Below are 20289 nucleotides of genomic sequence, written 5' to 3' on the forward strand. Positions count from 1 at the left end.
ATATATATATATATATATATATATATATATATATATATATATATATATATATATATATATATATATATATATATATATAGACTTTAATATTAAAATGATCTCAACCTTTCTGTCAAGAGGACATGTGCAAACTATATGTTGTGTTTGACAATTGTCTTCCAAGCACTTTACAAATTTATCATTACACGAACGAACAGGTAGATTACATTTGCAAGCTGAAATATCAAAAAGAGTGTCTAAACTCTTCTCAAGGTTATTACACTTCACTTTAGAAAGAGATTTTCGGTTAATTTGTTTTGCTTTCATGAAGCATAGTTTATTTATTAACTTTACCACATAATAATTATCATATAGTGGTAACTTTGGATTCACAGTGTGCCATATTTTTATCACATTAATTGCTATAATTTTTGCAATGTCATAATCTTTTAAATCTTGGTTGATGTCTTTAAGGAAATAGCTGTATTGAATAATCTGGCGAATGGTTGGTGGCTCTGCTTCATTTAAAGGTGAAGGCTGACCACCAAATTTTTTAGCAAAATTGCCACGTGTTAAAACAACTTTATGGTTTTTAGGCATTTCATTAAAACATATTATTGTAAATAACATATGTTAAAGCAAATATAACGACTTTAAAAACAATTATCAATCTAAAAGTTTGTTTATTTATTTTTGAACGAGCGCAAAAATTTCTGCTAATTTTTAAAAGTAACTTTAGGAGAAAGTTTCATAGAAATATATTAAAATTATAAATTTTTTTTATTAAATCATTATTTCCTATATTAATTATAAAAAAAAATTAGTTATTTTTATAAAAAAATGTTTTATTTTTAAAACATTATAACTATTTCATTATTAATCTCAAGCATTTGTATTTTGAAATGATTAAAGATATTTTCTCTCAACACTTATAAAAATTTACATTCAAACTTGAATCATATCAATAATATTCACCAAAAATATTCAAATGCTCCAAAAACTATTAAAATTTGTTGAAAAAGCTTTTATAAATGATAATACTATATTACTAGGCATCTTTCTCAACTAGTCCAAAACTTCAGTTCCAAAATCGACCTGCCCTAATATATGTATATACAGTATTGGACAAAACATTTGCAACCATCATCGAACAATGATAAAAAGTGTTCCTAATTTTACATGTCTTTAAAATGAAACGAACTATACTACCACAGCAAACAGTTCAGGAGTCTGGAGTCATAGCATGCCATGACATGAGCAATCAGCTGACAGGTGACAGCACACAGACAGAATTTCGTTGACAAGTGCCATTTTGCAGCGGACAAAACAAGTGCAACTTTTTTGGTTTGTTTCATTTTCTTAAGTCTGGTCCGTGTCAATGTCACGGAAGTTTTTTAATAATTAAAGGAAGTATCCAGAAGTTTCCAGAAGCATGCAGAAGCTTCCAGAAGAAGCATCTGGAAGCATCCAGTAGAAACCAGAAATATCAAGAAACATTCAGAAGCATCCAGACGCATCCAGAAGCTTCTAGAAGCATCGAAAAGAAGCATCTAGAATCTTCCAGAACATTTCATTTCACTATATAAGAGCAGAACACAGGTTCATTTTACTATATAAGAGACATGTAAATCGACATGTAATTCAGTCAGTATATGGAAGTCAATCAGTCAGTATTATCATGACAGTTTACCGAAGTGAGTTTTATCAAAGTGTTTTATCGAAGAACATCAATACAAGAAGTGAAATACAACAAGTGTTTCAATTCATCAATACAGTCCACATCCAACCAAGACGTTGTGTTCCACAGAGCATTAATGTATCATCACAAGGTAAATGTAATACGGTAAGCCTTGAGAAGCATGATTATTTATTTTTATTATTTTTATGACTTCAAGTGCAAAAATGGCTCCCGGCGGTCTTGGATTGGAACTAAGAAAGAAAATTATTGGCGATTACGTAAGTGGAATGTCACAAAAAAGTATTTGTGATAAATATCGCGTGAAAAAATGGACCTTGATACGGTCCATTTATAATCCAGACTATATTCCAAATATTGTTCTCTGGGGAAGTTGGCAGCAGATAACAAAGGTGGAAGACCGCGTTCCACCACTTCTAGAGAGGATTCTATGATCGTCAGATCCGTCAAGAAGGATCCCTGAATATCATCAGTCGAGATACAAAAGCAATTAGAGCTGCCTGTATCGGACCGAACAATCAGACGACGTGCTGTTGAAGCCGGATTGTTTTCTCGGCGCCCTGCAAAGAAACCACTGCTTTCACTAAAAAACCAGAAGAAAAGACTCCTGTTTGCTACATCTCATATTGACTGGAATGTGCAGAAATGGCGAACGGTCCTGTTCAGTGATGAATCGAAGTTCAACATCATTGGGAGCAATGGCATTTGCCGTGTACGTCGACCGGCCGGAAAACGCCTCAATTTACGTTACTGCCATAAGACCGTGAAGCATGGTGGAGGCAATGTAATAGTCTGGGGGTGTTTTTCTGTTAACGGTCTAGGTCCAATACATCGAAACGATGGAATAATGGACCTTTTCATGTATGAAAATATCCTGAAAGATGTTATGTTACATCATGCTAAATGGAATATGCCAAAAAAATGGGTTTTTCAGCAAGATAACGATCCGAAACACACTGCAAAAGTAGTCAAGCAGTGGTTTCAAGACAACCACCTATTGGTGATGGATTGGCCGCCTCAATCTCCGGATCTCAACCCTATCAAGAACCTGTGGGAGATCGTCAGCCGCAGAATTAATCATGAAGGTGTTCGTAATAAGGATCAACTGTTTGAACAAATCCAAAAGGCCTGGGCAGTGATTCCACAAAGTTTCATTGATCACCTGATCGAATCTATGCCTCGAAGATGCAAGGCCGTGATCGACAACAAAGGATTCGCCACGAAATATTGATAGCGAAATACAGCTTGGTCAACATTTTGTTGAGTTGCACTTGTTTTGTCCAGTAGGAAATCAACTTTTTTTAATACTTTTGATTAATTTATTAATTTTCGTGTACAAATAATGAACTTTGTGATGAATAAAACTTGAAGAACTTTGTCTTTAAACAGTTACATAGTTATTTCTCTAAATTGAAAAAATGCAGCACTTTTATATAAAGGTACTAAATTAGCATTATTTGGTTGCACTCGTTTTGTCCGATACTGTATATATATACATATATATAAATACATATATATATATATATATCTATGTATATGTATATATATATACATATATATATATATATCTATGTATATGTATATATATATACATATATATATATATATATATATATATATATATATATATATATATATATATATATATATATATATATATATATATATATATATATATGTATATATATATATATATATACACACAAACAGTATTGTAAAAATTACTCAAAAAAAGTATTTAAAATACCAAAAAAATACTTGGTCAAAAAGGTTTTAAATACTAATGCAAAATACTTTCAAGCAAAAATATTTATAATGCAAAATAAGAAGTACTCAATACCAAATTATTCAAAATACAAAATACTTTTTCAATTTTTGAAAGTTTATTTCTAAAGCAGCTTAAATTTATAATGTATCTTATTAAATATAACGATATAATAGTATTGGAATAAACATTACGAATTTCTAAGGAACTTGCTGAACTGTTGCTGAGCATGAGAAATTAAAGAAAACAATTAACTTCGCTTTGAAGTTTGTCCAGAGCACCAGCGATAAGTTTTGTAAATTGCTTGTATTCCAACTCCACTGGTTTGAAACAGGCCAACTTCAATGCATTCATGCGGTTTTTTTTTACTCTTGGCTCCAAAAGTTGACATAAAACATATGTAGAATTCCATTAACTCTCCCCTGGTATCCTCGATGAAACTTTTCTAATATTCTCCTCAGCATTAGATACTGGTGTACTTTGGTTGACCCGTGACTCATGTATTGTTGTTTGTAGTTGATAATTAAATTATTTATATTTGCTTGCGGAAGACCTTTGGTACTTTTAATTGTTGTTTACTAAAAGATGAATATAATATTAGTTGACCACCAATTTCACTACAAAACGTTTTGGCAGAGACCCCATTCTTGTGCATATTTCATGCTTCATTCTGGACAATTCTGGACATTTCTTTCTTGATTTTCTTTCTTTTCTAACTTTTTAAAATTTAAACAAACAAAAAAATGTATTTTGATAGACAAAAATTTGTATTTTGAAAGACAAAAGAAAATTAAAAATACAGTACTGGACATCGAATTAGGAATTTAATGCGTTTTATAGTGCTTTATAACAATTTTATTGCAATTCAACAATAAAAACAAAAATTGAAAATAAAAATGCAAAAGTTGACTAAAATAAGTGAAAACCATGAAAGAATTGTCAGAAATGAATTGTCAGAAATGCATAAATAAAATTGACTGATATAACCACTTAATACTTATGTCCGCCTTTATGCTTTATGACTGCTGAAATACGACGCGGCATTGACTGAATAAACTCGGAGCAAAAGCGACTGATTCGTTCACTGTGGTGCCATGTTTGAATCATTTTTTCTTTTAAGTCTCTTGTATTGGTTGAAGCTGTTTGCATGACCTCTCTTTTGAGTTCATTCCATAGTCCTTCAATGGAATTGAGGTCGGGACTGTTACCATGCCATTGCAATATGGAAATTTTATTGTCTTTCAAAAATATCATTACGAATTTGGCAGTATGACATGGAGCCCCATCTTGCATAAATATTGCATTCCCATTAGGAAACCATGCATTCATTTGGGGTATTAAACAAGTCTTTAGAACGGTTTTGTATTGCTCTTGTCTCATCATTCCTTCCACAAAGTATAATCGTCCAGGCCCTTTTACCGATATCACGCTCCAAAACATTACCTTCTAAGGATGTTTGACTGATTCTTGAAAACATTCCAGAAGATTTGTCTCCTCTCTCTTCCTTCGAACAAATGGTCTTCGTTCATTCATAACTTCCACTATTGATTTATCAGAAAAACAAACCTATACAAATAAAAGGCTACTGTAGCGAACAGATAACTTTTAATGACGATATAATTTATTGATAATTGAAAATATATTGCAGCATAATAAATGTAAATAAATCAATCTCAAGTTATTGCAAACAAACGAATAAGATACAATTATTTAATTAACTTAAATAATTTATTTAGGTTGTTGTTTTAGTTATTCACAGTTGTATATGTGTGTAAATTTGTAACTTTGTAATGCTAACCTTAGACCGTTCTTTTATTGTCCAATGCGCGTGACCGAGAGCCCAACCATATCTCTTGTCCTTCATTGCTGTAGTTAACTTGGGTTTTTTCATTGGCTTGTAAGCTTTACATCCATTATTAAAAAGGCGTCTTCTAACTGTTCTTGGGTTGACTGTAATTCCTGTCATTCCATTCTTGCGTTAGCTCAGCAGAAGACTTTTTCCGACCTTTTCGACACAACTGTAAAGCATCCGATCATTTCTCTTAGTAGTTTTGGTAATACCTCTGCAGTTCTTGCTGTTGGTTTCCACTATATTTTGGCCTCTATTTAGTCTCATTTTTATTCTTCCAACAGTTTGAGGCGAAATTTTGAGTTATTGAGCAATTTCATTATTCCGAAATGTGGTATTTTCTAAAAGCAACTTTATCTCATTCTTTGTAGCAGCACTTAAATCTAATTTCTTACCCATTTTAATATAAATATTGTATTTTTGATGTAGATTCTACACTGTTCAATGAGCGATATTAAAAAAAAAATTTAATTATAGCAAGAATTCGAAAAATTTCTCAAACAACAACGATCCGATAATTAAAGCACAGTTTACAATTAATTATTACAAAATTTGAAACAAATCATTAAAAATGTAAAAATAATCGAGATTTTTCGCAAAAGTATGTTACTACCATAGCAACAATAATTGTTAACGTTATATCAGCATAATTGCAGCTAATAATACATAAAAAGTATAATATCTCCAGAGTAAACACAATATAAATACAGTTTTTGATGATAAACATAAAAATTCCTAATTTGCTGTCCAGTACTGTACATCAAAAATTGTATTTAGAATACTACTCAACTGAAGAAATTTTTAAAATACAAAAAACAAATAATTTAAAAGTATTTTTAATATGTATTTATGTACACTGTATACAAATATATATATATATATTGATAAATATGAAATTTAAATTATTTTAGACATTTTAGTAACAAAAATATAATCACACAAAATTGTTAATGTGATTTTTTTTTTTTTTTCACTTTCACGCTCAGAAGTTTTAGTTATCACGCGAATTTTTACGCGTGGAACAAAATTTATTACCATAGCGTGACATTTTAGCAGTAAACTCTCCGTGACATTTATAAGTGCTACTAAACTTTTGTTAATCACGCGACTTTTAGCATTTCTTTTTAGATGTTTAAAATGGCGTGAAAGTTAAATATTTTGGCGGGAGATTTAAGAATTTGGTGTGACATTTTTTACAGTGTTTAATAGAGTTTTATCCACTTTTCTGATGCAATGTTAAAAATAATTTCTATTTGCAGTTTAGACGGTTTATGTAGAAAGTTTTTATTATTTTAATTTTGGTATTAAAACTTTATTTGCAGTTTATATGCGATCCACTTGAGTTTATTTCCGTTGAACGAGCTATGATTGAATTGCATCCTGACATTTCAGTTTTATCAGCTGATGTGCAATACTTGGCTAAATCATTAATCGATCTTTCAGAGGAACATGTTAAACGAAGCGATCTTGTAATTGAAGCTTTATCGGAACATCCAGATGTACTTACAATATACGACAACATAATTGGTTACCCAAGCACGACAATTAAACGAGATGTTATATTTTAACTGATAATAGCTTTTATACAGTTATATTTTAAGTGAGCTCCGAGAAATGTTATCGTTGAAATAATTAGTTAAATTTTTTTTCATTTTTCTCTTGTAGTGAAGGTTTGTGTATTATATAGTTATATATATACATATATATATATATATATATATATATATACATATATATATATATATATATATATATATATATATATATATATATATATTTATATATAGAAATATATATATATATATATATATATATATATATATAAATATATATATATATATATATATATATATATATATATATATATATATATATATATATATATATTGGGTAGATTAGGGTAATATGAGCACCTTAAGCAAAAATTGGAATATTTTCAAAAATAATTAAGCTGGATCCAAAATTTTTGTGAATAAACAGTATTTAGGGATCCCATGTTACCCAGACCACTTGGTAATATGAGCACTTTAAATTAACTCACAAAAAAACATTAATTTTGTAAAAAAAAATACCAACCTGACAATTAGAACTAATTTTTGGAATATAATGATTCGTTATTAACAAAACTTATCATTAAAAGATCAAATTTTAAGCCACTTTTTGTTGAAACAATACTACTATGTTTTCCGCAAGAAAAAAAAAAATTAATTTGTAATTTTTTCAATTTTATCAACTCAAACCTTTGAACGATAAAAATTCAATTTTTTTGAATTTAAATTACAGAAAAATATTAAGTATTGTTAAAATATTAAAAGGTTTTACTATATTTTATTTTTATTTAAGAAAACAACTAAAACCACTGCTTTTTTAGGACTTTAAACTAGGTAATTTCAATGAAAATTACTGGGTAATTTGAGCATGTCATATTACACAAAAATGGCATCTTTAAATAAAGTCAAAACTAAATAGTTCTATGCATTGTTTTTCAAGCCAAAAAGGATTGGATTTTCAGCTAATATATTTTTCTTTATGAAAAAATTAATTTCATTATTTTAGCACCAAAATTTCGCGCCACAGACTTATTCATGCGTGGTGATAATATTTTAAAAACGCAAAAAATTTAACAGCGTTTTAATTAGATGAATTCCGCTAATTACTGCATACAAATTTACGCTAATTGCACTGATTTATGTAATCGCCATATAAAGTCGATTCGATTTATACATAGCAACTTTAACTTCACTGCTTACATCTAAGAAATCTTCAAGTATGCTCATATTACCAAGGTTATTCATATTACCCTAATCTACCCTATATATATATATATATATATATATATATATATATATATATATATATATATATATATATCCGCGCAAGAAGATATGAGTGGCATTATTATTGAATTTGTAAATTCTTAAACGCAGGGCGAATTTATTTATTTTTTTTGGTCGCAAAGAAGTCAAATTTTAATCAAAGAATAAAAATGTATAAATTTATCAATAAAAAATTACTTTTGGCTTGTCATAGGTCATCTGTACTCAAAACACTGACAATTACAAGATTGTATTTTTTTAATGGTTAATAACATAAAAGTTTTATATTCCTGAATTTTAGGCGAAGCTTTTGGAATGACTCTACAAAGGAGAATGTAATGAAAGGTTTAATTTTAACTAATTTAGCGCTTCGCTTTCCTACGTAAAATCAGGGCATTCGAGAACTTTAGAATACTCCACCCAAGTTTTGAATTTTAGACTTGGATCTAAATTAAAGCAAAATTTGTTACGAATTTTTAACATCTTTTTTTAATTATAAAAAAACGATAGTTTAATATAAGAATATAGAAAACGTAATATATAGACTACAAAAAAATTACTGATCAAAATTTTTCCTTTGTTTATGAAGTAGCATAGTAGGGGAGACCGGGGCTAGTTGGCTCGGTTTTTACTCTATGAGCTCTGTAGCCCTAACAGTACATTTTTTAAAAATATTAAAGTGTAGTCTTAAAGAGTATGGATTAGGGTATCTTATAAAATTTGCATTCATTTACAAAAAAAAATTCTCGGGGCCTTTCCGGACCCTCAAAAAAAAAAAAAAAAATTCGCGCTAACTGATTATTAATGCACTATTAAATGCAAAATTAATAGAAATTTTTCTAAAATTAATTTTTGCAACAATTTTATCCCAAAATTTAATATTACTTTTAGCTGGTACCAAATATTAGTCCGTATAAAAGCCAAACAGTAGCCCACCTTTTATCTGTGGAAAAAAAAACTAAGAAAAATTTTTCTTTAATTTTTTTATAAGAATGAATATTTTCAATATTGTTAAAAATTTTAAAAAATAATAATAATAATTTTATAAAAATAAATATTTTTTTCCATAGTAAATGCTATGAGCCAACTTACCCCGTGAAAAATATGTCAACTTACCCCGAAAGCTTTTTTTTTTAATAAACAGTCTATAGATCCTGAAAAACGACAGCTTTGAAAAAAAAGTTGACTGGATATAGTAAACCAATTGTGACTGGAACTTTTACAATAATTTTTTTTTCATACGACTAAATATTTTCTTTGTAAAGTAAAAAGGAAGCGATGTTCTAAAAGTTACGTTTTTGTCCAAAAAACGCATAAATCTCAATATCTCCCATGCGCATGCGCGAATCCTGACAATACTACAGTGAATGATGAAATGGTCAATAAGGAAGTTTCTGAGTAATTTTTGTCACTTTCTGATGAAAGGCTCTAAAAAATAAACGCAGTTCGTCAACTTACCCCTGCGGCCAACTAGCCCCGGTCTCCCCTATAGTTGTTGAGAAGTTGTTGAGTTGTTGAGAAGTAGCATAATATAGTTGTTGATACTTTGGTTATTAGAGATAAAGCTTCTGTTGTTAAGAATAAAGTTTTTTTGTTAGAAGAACATAAATCCACATTAAACAGTTCAAGGATGAAAAGCGTTTTAACGATTTCACCTAATTCTTGTGCTGTTTGGAGTGTTGATTGCAGAAAGTCGGACTCGTGAGTGTCGCACATTTTAATACTAAAAAAATATATTTATACTATTCAATTTTTGATTTCTTCTACTTAATATAACCTTGTATTGCTGTGTTTAATCTGCTTAACTTATACTCTACAGGCTAATCGTGGTTGTAAAAACTCTAGTAACTTTTTTTGTTTTATATGAGGTAACTTTGTAGTTGCAATAAAACTGCAATAAAATTTTAAAAATTATAACAAATATATATAAAATATACTCATGTATGTATATTCTGAATTAGCTCTTGAAGAACTTGAAAAAACAAGTTTCAAAACGGTATTTACTGAACATGGAATTCGATATATTAGATTTCAAATACCTTTTTTGAAAACAATTTAAAGGTTTGGACTGAATCGCTTGAAAATAAATTAAATCTTTATCACTTTCTTTAGCTTTTTTTAAAATGGTTTCTAACCATTAGTAAAAAAGATAACGAAAATAAAATTGTCTTTTTCGTTCATATTTTTGATGATATTAAATAATCAGCCCAAATACTTATGTTTACATATATTGCTTTTTTTTTTTTTTTTAATTAAACAACGCATTTTTTTTTTGTGTTTTTATAACTTTCATGATTTTCTGTCGTTTTTACTTTTTTATTTTTAAAATTATTCTGCTGGAAGATTGTTAGCAACAAATTATTTTATTGCTGAAGTATTTGATTTGTTTTTGTTTTTGTATTTATACTGTCTTTTTGTCTTTTATCATTTATTGTGCATGTAAATTTTTGTGTGACGGGGCTCGATGATAAGACAACCTGTCTTCTTCTTGCTCCGGCCAGGATTTTTCTTTTATTGTAATTTCTTTTTTGTAATATTTATCAACGGCAAAATAAATAAATAATAAAAAAATAAAAAATAAAAAAAGTTTCTTTAAAAATAATGCAATAAGAGCAGCACGGTGGTTAAAGTTCTGGCTCAGAATCAAGAGATTCTGAGCCAGAACGTCAACCATAGAAGTCCTAAGAGACACATATCCTCCCGGATATAATGTGTCTCTTATGACTTCTATGGATAAAATGTGTCTCTTATGACTTCTATGGATATAATGTGTCTCTTATGACTTCTATGGATATAATGTGTCTCTTATGACTTCTATGGATATAATGTGTCTCCTATGACTTCTATGGATATAATGTGTCTTTTATGACTTCTATGGATATAATGTGTCTCTTATGACTTTTTTGTTTAAAAGTTTAATTATTTTAATTATCAATTATTATAAGAATTATTTATCTATTATATTTTTTATTAATTATTTAATTATTATAAGAAAATAGTTTAATTATAACAAAAAGTTTAAAAAATGGTAAAAAATAAGTGAGATTATTTTAAAAGCATATATATATAAAATACAAATATGTGTCTAGGGTTCGGACTGTTGTAATTGTAATTGTAAAAATTAAATACAAAAACTCATTACAATACAATAATAGTGTATTGTTATTACTACAATACAATAATAGTGTATTGTAATAACAGAGATGTAATTAAAACATTATTTATTGTTATTGTATTGCTGTGATCAAAAAAAGTTACAATAACTATTGCATTGTTTTTTTTTCTAACAATACGTTGAAAAACTATTGTATTGTATTGCTGTGATGTAAAACAATTATAATAACTTTTGTATTGTATTGCTGGGATGAAAAACAATAACTATTGTGGTGTATTGTATAACTATTTCAGTCCAATAGCTATTGTATTTTAAAATATTTAGATTATTTTTCCGCCCATTTATTATTATTTGGGCACTAGAAAGTTTTTAGCAGTCATTTATATATATAAATTTTATTTATTTTGAGAAGTGAAGTGAAGCCAGGAAAGCTAAAGAAGTATTTATACACCGTATACTTAATAAATATTCAGTTCAGAGGCGCTCGTGGCGCCCGTTTCTAGCAACTATTTATGTATATAAATTTTATTTATTTTGAATTCAATAATACAACTGTTTAAAGAATAATTTGTTTAGAATTAACATAAATAATATTCATTCAAAATTATACATATATATATATATAATTTATCATATGGTTGTAATTAAGTAATTATTTACTTGTGAAGCAGCCGTGGCGCAGCGGTAGCGCACTTGCCTCAGAAACAAAGAATCCGTGGTCAAACCCCACCTCTGGGCAAGTTTTACGACATCGCTTAGGAAGGAGGCGTGAACTTCCAATTAAATGCTCATCCGCAGTGCTCTGTGATAAGACCGTTAGGACTTTTTGGGGCACCTAAATGAAAATTTTAAAAAAAAAAGTGAAATTTTTGATTTTTTTATAATTTTGATATTGAAATGTTTCACTGGATGACGTCTAAACTAATTGATTAACAACATAAAGCGCATCAAACCGCTAATGGGGAATAAATTACAGCGTTATGAAATCAGGGAACCATTGACCTGGGTAATTATCAATTAGATTGTATAAAATGTAAACTACTTTTGTTTTGCAATAAATTTTCTGCATTTTTAGATTACTCATCACCTATCAGACCATATTAGTAAATTTTGTAGGGGGTCGTTTTTGAAAAATGTGGCAATTTAGAATACCAAATAAATACTGTTCTTAATTTATGTAACAAAATTCTTTATAACTTTGTATAACTTTGCTACTAGATCCAAATGTCCAGTTACTTTATGAAACAAAGTTATATTAGAATATGTGTCAGTTGAGTAAGTTTCGAAACAATTGGATAGGTGTCTAATGTAAAGCAAATAACTAAGTGGAAGAAATGGTAGTAATTGATCATGTCCATCCCCAGCAGTAAAAGAAGTACAGGTCAGATCGAACTCACTTTTATAGAGCTATATAAAGTTTGTAACGATGACAAGTGATATTCAGTAAATAAAATAGAAATAGAATCAATAATTATATAGTAGTTGTACCCTATTTCAAGGTCACATATCTCGGAGACTGGACTGTTAAAACATTTAATAATTTTGACATTAAAATAATTTTTCTTATAACTATAATAGATTGTTATTGTATTATAAAAATGAATTACAATACAATAATTATTGTTATTGTAGTGGGTCAGAATAATACATTTTTTATTTCGGATATTGTTATTGTATTATGAAGATGAATTGCAATACAATATTTATTATTATTATATTACAGTATTAAAATAATTTTAAATCACAAGTATTGTTATTGTTTCTAAAAAAGTTAATACAATAACAGTAGTTATTGTTTCTGTTAATGTTTTCATTACAATTACAACAGTCCGAACACTATGTGTCGTATTAGATATAAGGTATATATATATATATATATATATATATATATATATATATATATATATATATATATATATATATATATATATATATATATATATATATATATATATATATATATATATGTTTATATAAAAACAATATAAAAAAATTAGCCAAGCACTTTGAAGCAGCCTATGAAACTGTTTTAAGTAAAGTATAAAAGGAAACACATTCTTTTCTTTCTCAAACTCCTTAAAAACAACTGTTGAGACCACCACTTAGTCTCAATCTAACCACGAGGAAGATAATGTTAGTAACCCTCTGTAGCCAAAAATCTCAGGAAGCATCAAAGAAAGCCAAAGAGCTCGAATTTAATTTAAAGTCTTTAATTATTGAAACAGATGATAGTATCACAGTTACAATAGATGTTAGGCACAGAAATGACACTTGCAGATGCTTATCTAATGACTTGTCCACTTGGCCGAAACGGCTGGCTGTAAGAGAGAGTCTAATACTTTTGCTGAAGAGCAATAAAGAATATCCTAAAACAAAAAAATACCATTTCTCAAATGAATTTCGATACAGGGTTGCAAGAAATGGTGAATAAGTGAAGAGGAGAAGGCTTATTTACTCTCCAGAAAATGAGTCAGCTTATTGTCTACCATGTCATCTGTTTGATCCAACTCCGAAATCATATTTGGGGAAAAAAGAAATTTTTTTACAACTGGAAAAAGTCCACAGAGCAAACCTAATGCATGAGACATCTCTATCTCATTTCAGTTGTTTTGAGAAATGGATCGAGGCAACAAACAGGCAAGAAACATTTATAAGAGAATAGTGTCAGTGGTTCTGATTTTAATTTAATTTAATTTAAATACTTTATTTCAAGTTGATTTTTATAAGATAGTTTTAGTTAACACTAAAACTAATTTAAATCAACACATTTAACTTTATAGACAGTACACTCACATATAAATGTTATAAAAGAGTTACACTTGTTTCATTAAAAAAAAATATCATGAAAATTTACAATTGTCTCATAAAAAAAAAGTATATATATCTATAATAATACAATCTTAGCTAAAGATATTAGTCAGTATGAAATAAAACAAAGTTTTAAAAACGACAAATTTTGTAAACGCAATTATTACCATACCAATTTTAAATACGTTTTTTAAACACCTCAAGACTTTTATGCGGCCGTGGCGCAGTGGTTAGAGCGCTTGCTTTATAAGCAGGAGATCCAGGTTCGAAACGAGCTCTGGACAAATTTTCGCGTCACGGTAAGGAAGGAGGCGTGAACTTCCTGGTTAAATGCACTTCCGCGGTGTTCTGTGACAAGACCGTAAGGACTTCTTGGGGCACCTAAAAAAAAAAAAAAAAAAGAAAGACTTTTTGCGGACATGGCCTCATTATTTAGAGTGTTCCAGAGCGAGGTGGCTCTATATAACGTACAGTATGAATTATTATCCCAGTGGGCATAGTACGTTTTTAAAACGTTCTTTGGACGTTTTTATTAGGTTTAAACCTTATAAAAACGTCTAAAAAATGTTTTAAAAACGTTTTAAAAACGTACCGTGTCCACTGGGATATATGGAGCCTTTAGGAGGTAGAATGATTTTTTCGCTACAACGGAGTTTAAACGTAAGATTTTTTATAGTAAAAAGATTTTTCATAAATATCGGATTTAGACAATTAATAGATTTAAAAGCTTTGATCATTTTTTATGAATTCTATTTATTTATTTGTCATCTTTTTTTGAACAAAACACCCCATTATGTGTTTTGGGGTGACCAAAATACAAAAATAAGGTGTCTCAGATTTTTGAAAACTAAATTCCTACTGCTCTAAAATACTCAGATTAAGGAAAATTCCAGAGATCAAATCATCAAAGTTAAAAATGGTTGCCAAATTTAAGTTTTCAAAAAAAGTTATTTTTTTGTTTTTCTTGCAGTGTTTCGTGAATAATTTTTTTTCTGCTAATTTATTTATATATTAAAGAGTATCAAATTAACGTCTTAAGATGCTCAAGAAAAAAAACTTTTTTTTTTTCAATTTTCAAGATGTTTTAAGCCGAAAAAAAAGTTTAAATCACAATTTCCAACTTCCATGAACTCGCAAAAAGTATAGTATCAAAAGGTATCGACCAAACTATTATTAAATAACGTGGAATTGAGTCTATTTTTAAGAAATTAAAAATAAGCTCCGACTTTTTGCGACTATACGAGAAATTTCTACTTGAAGTTTGCGCTGCCTGGATTTTAGCCAGTTTTCAATTTTTTGTTTTCCCAAGTGATAATTGATTAAAAGTCTACATAAGACTTTGTATTCATTAATCTATAGAAAAAGATAGTTTATTTTTGATAATTGACATTTAATTAGGTAATAATTTGCATATGTGTTATTATCCTGTGCTTAAAATTAACATTCAATGCTTGAAATTAACATAATTAAAAAAAAAATTAAAAAGTTATATATTCTACTAAAATTAAAAGCAATGGATTTTACAACTAAAGATATTATTAGCTGTTTCAAATATTCAACAAAAAAAGAAAATATAAACAATGTTTTACTTTTCATAACATCTAGAATTTGTATGAGTGATGGTAAAGAAGAAAACTTGGTACAAAAGTTAAATGGAGTTGAATCGAATTACCAAAGATTTTAGAGAGATTCATCAAGAAACACAGTTTTTTTTGAAAAGAAACAAAAAATGGATAAATCAAAAGTTTGAAATAGACTTTTCGTCATTGGAATTGGCACAAAATATAAAAGGGTGACCAAAAAAAGATTTTGATGATATGAGTAAGAGAAGTAAACGTCGGATAATTGCAGGAGAGCATACAAATTCAAATTTTGATTCAATTGAAAAATCATTACTTATAGCCCGTAGAAAAGTATATAATCAAAAAGATTTTTCTGTTATCAATGTGTTAACACATGTCATCAAAAATCATAAAGATTCACATCATTTGTTTGTTCAGTTGACAAATGACAACGATAAAATGACATCTGAAGAAGCCGCTGCAATAATAATTGACGTAGATCTTAGCGTATCTGGCTATAAACGAATCCAACAGGCATCTAAAATAAGACATCCATCTTATTCAACAGTTGAAAAAGCACTTAAGTTGTGTTGTCCACAGAATAATCATTTGGAAGTCAGTGATTTAAGATGAGGCAAAAAGAATCAATGGATTATTTGGATATCAGTAAAAAACTAAGTGGAAATATATTACTTTTAAACAGTTGGGGTATGGATCTACTGGGCAGGCTTTGTACAACCAAGCGTTCTCCGATTCTGTAGACAGTCAAGATTCAAGAATGTTTGCAGTTGGAACAACACTTTTGAGGCTTAGTGTGTCAAATTCAAAGAATTACTTTTTGTGGACCAACTTAATGCCTCTTAGTGTAAGATTTTGTAGGCCAATTGAACTTCATTTCATCAAAGAAGCTGTTGTAGTCGTTTTAGGAAAAAAACATCAAATAGAAAATGAAGTTTTGGATTTATATTATGTGAATATTGAATTGGTTAATGGAAAGTTTGTTATTATTGATTTCAATTTTATTTTGTGCATGATTGATGGAAAGGTTTTAGCAATTATTACAAACACATCGTCAACGCAGTGCTGTTGTATTTGCGAAGCCACACCAACTGCAATGACTTGTTTGAAGAACTTTCTAAGTGAATTTACAGCAAAAAAAGGTACACTTATCTTTGGGATATCTCCGTTACATGCTTAGATAAGATTTCTAGAGTGTCTTTAACATATTTCATACCGACTCGAATTCAAAAAATGGAAAGTAACCAAAGAATTCAAGATAGTATATGATAACAAAAAGAAATTTATCCGGCAATTAATGTTCAAAAGGAAGCATCCCCGAGTTGATTTTCCCGCAGTTAGTGGAGCAGGAACATCTATGAGCAAACATTGAATCCAGAGTTATTTTAGTTATACTGTAAAACAGTATACTGTCGATATTTAGATCTGTATAATTGGTATAAAATGCCGTCAACAGTTCACAAAGTTCTCGCACATGGAGCAGAAATAATGATAAACTTGCCAGTTTCCTTGGGAGTTTTAGCCGAGGAAGCATCTAAATGCCAAAACAAGTATTACAGACGACATTGTGAACTACATGCTCTTAAATTTTCTTGACAAGCAAACTTTAAAGACGGCTTTAACCAAGCAATGAGATCATCCGATCCTCTTATTAGTTCTATCTCCTTGGAATCTAGACGGACGAAGAAGGTTGTGCTCCAACTTCCAGAAAAAGTAAAGAGTTTTTTAATTTTAGAAGTGGACAATAAAGAATCAATAAAACTGACAGAGTTAGAATCCTCAGACTTAGAATTATCGGAACCAACAGAAACTATTAATTTAGAATATGAAATAATGAACCATTTAGAAGCTACTAATGAAGATTATTTAGAAGATGAAAACATGGACGTGTGAAGTAAATATAGCAATATTAAAAGTAAAAATTGTGAAAAATTACTTTGAAGAAAGTTTTTTAAATATTCTTTTTTTAAAAATGAAATCAATTTTGCATTTTTGTAGAAGTACTAGTGTCCTCTAGGTATTTATGGCCTACTACACAGTTTACTAATTAGGTCTGTGAGGGTAATGGGTTATCTTTACAAGTTTCCTGCTCCAACGAAACAATATAGTTAATAATAAATAATATAATGAGTGGCACGACTAGTTGCTCGGAGTTGTTCTCTAAAAAAACAGTCATTAGGGCCTAACAAATCTTAAAAATTTTTCCTTCATTAAGTTTAACTATAAAAAAAATAAAAAAATTCGAAATTTGTACTTTTATAAAAAAAACTCTCAAAATTGGGTCAAAACTCAGCCCTGCACAGTGGAAAGAAAAGGTGTGTTTCGGACCAAAATTCGATAACTTTTTGTTACTAAAAATAGAGATTTGAATTTTGCACAAATGTAAAGTAGTACATGACGCTTATCATGAAAAACTTTTTATAAGAACTTTTTGTAATACAAAATTAAAAATAAATAAATAAAAATCAAAAACTTCAAAATATTTTTAATTTGCACTTTAACATAATAATTTACAAATGTATGAAAATACCTTAAAGTTATTAGAAACGACGAAAAATACCTAAAATACTTACTGTCTAATTATAGAAATATTTAAACAGTTACTTAATAACAATTTTTAAATAGTTGTTCTTATGAAATAGTGTATAGGTATATTAAAAGTACTATATCATAACTACATAGGGACTTTCAGTTCCTGAAACCAGTTCGTTGACTTTCAAAAGCTGCAAAATTTCAGAGATCTTCATCAAGTTTTTGCACATTTTCGTTATACGGTTTTCTAATGCTGGTGATGTACAGATTGGAAGTGTGCAGAAGAGTATGAAATACATCTTCATTTGTAACTGATCGAGAACATTTTCTGGCATGATGAAGGCGAAATTTTTTTATAATCCTTATTACGGGATTCTTGCACATCTTCTGATAGTTCACCGGAAATACTGCAAAATGCTTTATGATATTTTCTCCGTGAAGTAAGATTTTGTGTACTGAAAATGGCATATAGTACCATCCATAATTGATTACATAGATTTGAGCAGTTTCTACAGCATAACTATCAAAACTTTCAGCATTTATCATAACACCTGAGGAGAGAGCTTGCAGAATTATGTAAAATCGCTTAATCAAATTTTCATCCACTCCAGTGATTTCAGCAGAGCAGCTTGCATTGTAAAAAAATCTTCTAGCAGTATTACCATCATTGGTATTACCACTTACTTGTCTTGGTTTGTCAATGATCAACCCTGGCTCCTCACGAAAACGTTTCTGCGCCAAGATCTTCTTCTCTTGCTTTAGTCGTTTCTTTTCTTCACTTGTGGCTGCTCACGTTTGGAAAGAAAGGTTTTAAGAAATATGTAATATCATTTCCATACAACAAATCCAGGCATGTAATGTAGACAATCTGTATTGATACGAATTTTTGTTTTAACAGGCCTAGAAGCCACTTTGATCAAATCGTTCATTTGGCGTGGAGTAGCTCCACATATTGTACATGTAGACCCAGAAGGCGTGTCCGTTAATGCCTGAGCCACTTTACCATCTATTATTGTTAGAAAAAGTTCATATTTTACTTGTACACTTTTACCATTTTTATTAATTATAGACGGCCGCAAAGAATTTATTTGGCTCTTTATTTCATCTATAATCGCTTTAGTTTTCTCGGGAGTTTCTTTGCAAAATTCTATACATATAGGTCGACAAAAACGAACAGATGAAGGTGCCGGATTTTGCCAAACAACTGCGCCAGTTACTTTATAAATTAATTTAATAGGTACCAAAGAACTAATAAAAAAATTTGCATCAGAAATAAGTTCACATTTCTCTGGAAGTTTCTGCTTGTATTGGCTTTGGCCGGAGGAACTATCACAGACCCATTTACTATATAAAAGTAAATTTTTGAACTTAATATTGTACATGGAATCTATGGTCAAAATTCTAGCTACAGTGTGATCCAATAAATCTTGCAGTTCCAGAATTTTCGCACGTGTATTCGTAATTTCTATTGCAGAAGATGGCGGATAGAAGGTCTGTTTAATTTCTTGAATTTTACAATATGGTGGAAAAATGGAACAGTTTCGTTCATTTGTCATCTTCCTTATGTTCAAATATTGTGCTTTTGTTAAATCTAAATCAATAAGCACGCTGAGTGCTTAATTTTAAGTATTTTTTGTCTTTATCAGCAATCCTTAATAATTTCACAAGTTTTGCTCCTGCTTCTTCTCCTATTGAACGCAACGCCTGAAGATATGTATTAAAGATGTGCTTGATTCCTTAGATAAAATGGAATTTTTCTTTTTTTGCTGGATTCTGACATATCTCCATTAGACACGCACGGTCTTCCGCGTTTTTCAAATGAAGTAGATAGCGTGGAGTCGGTAATTGCCTCTTCTGAGTTAGGTAAAGATACACAATATTCAGAATCCAACCAATCACTGTTCTTAGATAAAAAAAAGCTTCCTTTTTTCATCGTTTATTAAACGACGGAATAATGTGCCTTTGAATATCACTAATGATGAAACACAAGTTGTCCTCAGAAAGTTAATAATTTTCATTTAAAATTGTTGACAGAGTCTCAACTGTCCTTACTCCATCAATATAGGGAAGTAATAGTTTACAATTCGAACACTTAAAAGTTATCATTTTAACAAGTCACAAAAGTAACGTACGTAATATTCAATATTCA

The 20289-nt window shown here is 29.3% G+C and overlaps 1 protein-coding gene across 2 annotated transcripts in view; it reads left to right on the forward strand.

Annotated features, from left to right (window-relative positions):
- LOC100204646 (probable transcriptional regulatory protein Nther_1800) overlaps positions 1 to 6940 on the forward strand; it is a 37677-nt gene extending 30737 nt beyond the window's left edge. For both annotated transcript variants that reach the window (XM_065810279.1, XM_065810280.1), the window contains one exon: positions 6612 to 6940. In XM_065810279.1, coding sequence (XP_065666351.1) covers positions 6612 to 6857 — 246 coding nt within the window. In that variant the 3' untranslated portion in view covers positions 6858 to 6940. The remainder of the gene's footprint in view (positions 1 to 6611) is intronic.
- The last annotated feature ends 13349 nt before the right edge of the window (positions 6941 to 20289 follow it).

This window comes from Hydra vulgaris, chromosome 11 (assembly GCF_038396675.1).
Source record: "Hydra vulgaris chromosome 11, alternate assembly HydraT2T_AEP".
NCBI lineage: Eukaryota > Metazoa > Cnidaria > Hydrozoa > Anthoathecata > Hydridae > Hydra > Hydra vulgaris.